Genomic DNA, 6,784 nt, shown 5'->3' with positions numbered 1-6,784 from the left:
TGTTAAGCATCCCAACTATCTGAGGTCTATTGGTTTGATAGACCAACACCCAGTTGCACAGTGATGCGTTTAGACCGAGGAGTAGGAGTTCGTTCACTAATATCTGTGGGACAATAGTGTTGAATGATGAATTGAAATCCAGGAACAGCATTCTCACTTGAGTGTACTTCTTTTCTAGGTGTATCAGGGCCGGGTGCTTTGGCACCTGTCGTTCAGCAGTTCTGTCAGTCAGTATATTGGTGAGAATCCAATGTGGCAGGAATGGAATCTTTGATACATGTCGTCACCAGCCCATTAAAGCACTTCATGGTGATTGATGTCAGTGCCACTGGATGGTCGTCATTTAATTCTGGAAGTGTAAGAGTTCTTCGGTACAGGGATGATGGTGGTTGACTTGAAGCATGTGGTGACAGCAGCCTGGATGAATAAAGTGTTGAAGATGTCCGTGAATATGTCGATATCGTCTCCGAGTACGTGGCCCGGGATGTTATCTGGCTCGGCTGCCTTACAGGTGTGGGTTGACTCTCTGCAGAGTCCTTCTCATGTCTGCTGCTGATACAAAATGTGAAGGTCTGAAGGTCAATTGCTGGGAGCTTTGGAACACACCCTCAGACAGTCCTGGTCATTGTCTCTCCCTCTGTCCACCCGGGGGAGATTTGTGCTAACCAGTGAAAGTAATGGCGCCATTTCCAAGGCACAAGCATTTTGCTCGGACCGTGGCGGATGAACGGGTTTCTGGATTTCCCAGACACTAGCTATCTAAATCCAGGTAGCTGGAACTCGGGACAAAAATATGATTCTGAGTTGATCACGGGTGAAGAACTTCATAGGTGGCTTTCAGACAAAGTGGATTGGAGATTTTATGCATGAATTGAATCAGAACACGAACATTAAAATCAGGTCCAATGTCCAGAATCGGTTGGTACTGGGTCTGCCTTCCAGTCACTTAAAATGTCATTTAATGCTGCATTTAAAAAAACACAAGATCCTTGCATCAGCTTTGGCTCTTTAGGAAATCACCTTTGTTCAGCCTCCTCTGCTTCTGCATCTTTCTATGCATGAGAAGATGATTTGTCCGATTCTCTCTGGGTTGACATGAAACACCTTGGCCTGAGGAAATAAGTGGCCCGTACAGTTACATCATAAAAGGGCCTCAGATTGACAATCTCCGATGAGAAAGTCTAACCACTTCCCTTGGTATTCATTGGCAACAATGTCAATCACCTAGGAGGTGAAGGGGACGTCACTCAGCTATGTGCCCCTCGTAGTGCTGCGGGGCATGGTCACAACGTGAAATTGTACACGTGAAGAGAGACAAAGTGAGTTTCTCTGACAAACTGGACATCACAGATTGATGACAGGCAGAAGTGATCTACTCTGATGCGTACAGAAGGACAGTCAGGGAATCTCGTGGTAAGTGCAGGTGCCTAATCCGTGCCCACGTTAGAAGATGAATCAGTGCTCCAACTTGGGTTGAATAGTGTGCTGTCAGAGCTCACCACGAAAGTGTCTCAACGCAAATGTGTTCTTCAGACATTGATGCTTTTTGCCGAGTAGAAAATGCAAAGGAATTGCGGATGGGAATCTCAACCACAACATATGAGTTCTGCTGTAACAGTTGGTTCACCACACTCAGATTTCATCAACCAATGATGTGGAGGGGGAGATGATTGAGAAGACAGCACAGCGGTCACCGCGAGGAGAATCCGAACACTTCAGTGTAGGGCCGAGATTTGGGTGAACCCACCTAGAGACACACCTTGTAAATCGTCTTCAAGTTATTGAAGGAATGAGCAGATATTTTCTTTTGAAGATCAGTATATCAGTTGTCAATCCTTGCAGAAGATGTATCTCAGTCCAGCTGGAAACACATCTGTTTTGTGTCTGAAATGCAGTATTCCATTTTAACTCAGTGAAGCCGGGTCAGACTGGAGCCGATGTCCTGAGAACATATCAGCATTTATTTCAGTGGAGATTAGTTCTTCGACTACATTGCCCTTCTGCAGGAATTACTATAGCTGACATGTGACTTGATGAATTGCCAAAGATTTGACAGCAGGGAGATATCATTCACCTGCTCTCAGTGTGAGAAGGGATTCTCTACTCAGCGGACCTGCAGTCACATACGTGTGTCTACACTGAGGGGAGGCTGTTCACCTGCTTCGTGTACGTGAGAGGATTAATGCAGTCATCCAGCCTGAAGATCCATCAGCAAATTCACACCAGTGAGGGTCTGTTCATCTGCTCTGTGTGTGAGAAGATTCGTTTGGACATCCCATGTACTGACACACTAGCGAGTTCACAGGGGAGCGAGATTGTTCAACTATTCCGTGTGTGGGACAGGATTTACTCAGTCATCTTACGTGATGAGACTCCAGCAACTTCACTCGGGAGACACCATTCATGTGCTCCGACTGTAGGAAGGAATTGAATTGGTCATCTTATCTGCAGGCACTCCTGTGAGTCCAGACTGGGTGAAACCATTCTCCTGTTCTGAATATGGGAAGAAATTCACTTGGTCATCCCACCTATGGAACACCGAGGAGAGGTCATTCACCTGTTCCATGTGTGGGAAGGGATTCACTCGGTGATTCCAGCAACAGACACTCCAGGTAGTTTGGATGGGAGAGACACCTTTCACCTGCTCAGACAATGAGTAGGGACTTACTCAGTCATCTCGCCCACAGACTCTCCAGTGAATTCACACTGGGGAGAGGCAGTTCACTCTGAATGTGGGAAGGGATTCATTAAGTCTACCCAACTTGCGAGGCACCAGCGAGTTCACATTAAGCCACACTTCTGTCTGTAGGGAGCAAAGAGATTAACACAACCATTCTCCTGCTGACACGCCAGCAACTTCAGATCAGAGAAGGTTCAGGCAAGCTGTATGTTAATCAAGTTGCAAGCTCATGAGGGACAGTTAATGTCAGATTCTGCAGATAGTGTGTCTGCTCGCCACACCCAGAGCTGTACCCTGATCTCTGAGCATTGGAGGGGTTTGTTCTGCTGCTGTTAGCCTTAAGTTAGACTGGTATTCCATTTTCTGGATCGTGACAAATAAAGGTTATATTTTAAATCCTGTGTCTCGGGTTCTTAATGTCTCTGTCACACACCCAATGTACAGTAGAGAGGCCACTCAGCCCATCTGGTCCCTGGCAATGTTTCTGTTCCACATCGGTCCTATTAAATCCATCCATGCTGTTCACTTCACGCTCTCACTGTGATGAGGGGTTTCAAATAGTCACCACCCTGTGGGCGAAGAGACCTTGAACTTCCTGCATGGCGTTCTGCAGACAGATTCACTAGGGTTTCATTGACTGCATTTAAGGGATGCGGCGGAGGGAAGTCGGCGTTGTCACTGAAATCGCCGCGGTTCAGCAATCTCAGTCGACAGTGACTCAAGTACGCAGGCGCACAGAAGTGTCTGGCCTGCCCGAACATCGCGCATGCGCTCAGTGGACAAAAGGCTCCGGAGGACGGATGGCAGGTAGGAGCGGGGTTCCGGGTTCCGGGCTCCGGGCGGGGGTTTCATTGTCACCGGCGTCCGCACCCCGACCGAGGGTCAGTTGCAGTGAGCTGCCGACACACTGTGGCCCTGAACCCTCGGACAGTGCCGGTGGTCCTCCTGTCCCTCTGACCCTCGATCCAAACCCGAGTCCGGGGGAGATGAGAGAAAGTGTAGAAATCATTTCTGCGGTGCATGCGTATTGCTCAGACCGTGGCAGAAGAACGGGTTTCTGGATCTCCCAGACACTAGCTATCTAAATCCAAGGAGCTGGAACTCGGGGCAAAAATAAGTTCGGAGTTGATCACGGGTGAAGAACTTCGAAGGCGGTTCTCAGACAAAGTGGATTAGAGATTTTATGCATGAATTGAATCAGAACACGAACATTAAATCAGGTCCAATGTCCAGAATCAGCTGGTATCAAGGTATTGGGTCTGCCTTCCAGTCACTTAAAATGTCATTTAATGCTGCATTAAAGATCAAAATCTTTGCATCAGAGAATGTAATTAGCAATTGTATGCATGAATTGAAACACTTGATGTCCAGGTCTTGTTAGTTAGCATGTTTTTATGAGACTGAGGTCTAATAAAAGGTTCCTGGGTCTACCGTCCAGTCACTTAAAATGTCGTTAAATGCTGCATTAAAAAACAAAATCTTCGCATCAGAGAATTTATTAGCAATTTTATGCATGAATTGAAACATTGTTGTTAGGTCTGATGTCCAGAATCACTTGATATCCAAAACCTTGTTAGTTAACGTGTTTCAGTGAGACTGAGGTCTAAAAAAGGCTCCTGGATCTACCGTCCAGTCAGTTAAAATGTCATTTAATGCTGCATTAAAAAACAAAAATCGTCGTGTCTGCTCTGGCTTTTTTAGAAAATAACATTTGCCCAGCCTCCTCTTGTTCTGGACCTACCTATCCCTGCGAACATGTTTTGCCCCATTCTCTCTGGGTGCATCGTGACATCAAATACCTTTGTGCCGGGTAACAAATGACCTGTAACTTTCCCATCACAAAATGCTACACATCAGCAGTCTCCAATAAGAAAGTTTACCCCCCCCCCCATATTAATTGGTGTTACTATTGATGAGTTTCTCCACCGTCAATCACCTGGTGGGGAGGGGTCGGAGTAATTAGGACGTCTCCACGACCAGGAATGTAATATCATGTGACCTTGGTCATGCTGTGCGACATGAGTAGACCTTGTATTAGTACTGAAGGAGAGAGAGCTGATATCAGACGGTCAGAGATGGCCAGTCCTGATATAGACAGAAAAACCGTCTAAGAATTCAATGATCAGTCTGGCCACCTGATCCAAACCCAGTTAGAAGATGAGATTTTCGTCCAACTGGTGTTGAACCTCACGCTGACAGTGTGATGTCAGATCTCACCACAGACACTAAAATTATCTCATCTAAAATGCTCTCCTTCACCCAATGAAGTCTTTTGTAAATCTTTTTACAGGTTGGAAACAGCAAAGGATTTGTGTACAGGAATCTCAAACACAACAGCTCATCAGTTCTGCTGTGTCTGACCGGACATTTAAGGAGTAACCGGATATTTCCTTCGTGACGCCAATATATCATTTGTAGATCCTTCGAGATGAAGATGTATCTCATCATCGACTGCGTGGGACGAGATTTACACAGTCAGCCCACTCGCAGACACGCAGTGAGTTCACAAGAGTGAGAGACCATTGAACTGTTGTGAAGCGATTCACTAATTCATCCCACATGATGACACACCAGCAAGTTCACGCTGGGGAGAGACCGTTTATCTGCTCCGTGTGTGGGAAGAGATTCATTCGGTCAGCTGATCTGCTGACACACGAGCGAGTTCACACTGGCGAGAGGCCGTTTATGTGCTCCATGTGTGGGAAGAGATTCATTCGGTCATTTGACTTGCTGACACACAGGCGAGTTCACACTGGGGAGAAACCATTCACCTGCTCACACTGTGGGAAGGGATTCACTCAGTCATCCCACCTAAAGACACACCAGTCAGTTCACACCGGGGAGAGACCGTTCACCTGCTCGGACTGTGGGAAGGGATTCACTCGGTCATCAAACCTACTGGCACACCAGCGAGTTCACTCTGGTGAGAAGCCGTTCTCCTGCTCAGACTGTGGGAATGGATTCACTCTTTCCTCTCAGCTGAAGTTACACCAGTGAGTTCACAAGGGAGAGAAACCTTTCACCTGTTCCATGTGCGGGAAGGGATTCACTCACTCATGCCGTCTTGTGATGCATCAGCGAGTTCACACTGGGGAGAGGCCGTTCACCTGCTCAAAGTGTGGGAAGATGTTTACTCAGTCATCCAACTTGCAGACACACCAGCAAGTTCACACTGGGGAGAGGCCATTCATTTGCCCTGAATGTGGCCAGCGATTCGCTCGGTCGTCCTACCTGATCAAACACCAGCGACTTCATTCTGGGGAGAGTCTGTTCAGGTGCTCAGTCTGTGGGAAGGCATTTCCTGAATCATCTCACCTGCAGGTACACCAGCGAGTTCACACGGGAGAGAGACCGTTCACGTGCTCTGTGTGTGGGAAGGGATTCACTCACTCATCCCACGTGACGAGACACCAGCGAGTTCACTCCAGGGAGAAGCTGTTCACCTGCTCAGACAGTGGGAAGGCTTTTACCCAGTCGTCTCACCTGAAGACACACCAGCGAGTTCACAGTGGGGAGAGACTGTTTATCTGCTCCGTGTGTGGGAAGGAATTCCTCCGGTCATCTGATCTGCTGATCCACCAGCGAATTCACACCGGGGAGAGGCTGTTCACCTGCTCTGAATGTGGGAAGGGTTTCCCTCAAGCGTCCCACCTTGTGAAACACCGGCGAGTTCACGCTGGGGAAAAAGTGTAAATAAACTGCCTGCTGGAGGCAAGTTTGAGAAGTGACTGTTGGTGTGGAACTGCAATTATTGCTGCTGCTCACCACAGCCAGTCTGCACCCTGGTCACTGGGCCTGGGAGGAGTCTCTTCCTCTGACATTCAGCTTTTATGAGACTGCAGTTTAATATTCTAGGTCTGTTACAAATAAATGAGTTCTATTTTAAACTTTGTCTCAGGTGTTTAGTGAATCTACAACATACCCAGTGTGGAGTAGGGGGTCAGATTAGCCCAACTGGTCCCTGCCAATGTTTCTGTTTTATATCCATCCCTGTTGTTCACCTCTCACTCTCCCTGTGGTGATGGGTTCTAAATGGTCACCACTCCGTGGGTGAAGAGGCTTCCCTTAAATTCCCTGCAGACTGAAGATGAGCTCACTGTGGTT

The 6,784-nt window shown here is 47.5% G+C and overlaps 1 protein-coding gene across 1 annotated transcript; it reads left to right on the top strand.

Annotated features, from left to right (window-relative positions):
• The first annotated feature begins 3,461 nt into the window (after window positions 1-3,461).
• On the top strand, window positions 3,462-6,546 carry LOC140204028 (uncharacterized). Its single transcript, XM_072270270.1, has 2 exons — window positions 3,462-3,487; window positions 4,971-6,546. Exon 2 carries the CDS (start codon window positions 5,711-5,713, stop codon window positions 6,371-6,373), a length of 663 nt encoding a protein of 220 aa, XP_072126371.1. The 5' UTR covers window positions 3,462-3,487; window positions 4,971-5,710; the 3' UTR covers window positions 6,374-6,546.
• The last annotated feature ends 238 nt before the right edge of the window (window positions 6,547-6,784 follow it).

The sequence above is a fragment of the Mobula birostris genome, chromosome 10 (assembly GCF_030028105.1).
Source record: "Mobula birostris isolate sMobBir1 chromosome 10, sMobBir1.hap1, whole genome shotgun sequence".
NCBI lineage: Eukaryota > Metazoa > Chordata > Chondrichthyes > Myliobatiformes > Myliobatidae > Mobula > Mobula birostris.
This window is presented reverse-complemented; position numbering and strand designations above follow the sequence as displayed.

Bases quoted from the DNA above. Each gene is read 5' to 3' on its own strand.
- LOC140204028 (XM_072270270.1), top strand. From the start codon at position 5,711: ATGTGCGGGAAGGGATTCACTCACTCATGCCGTCTTGTGATGCATCAG.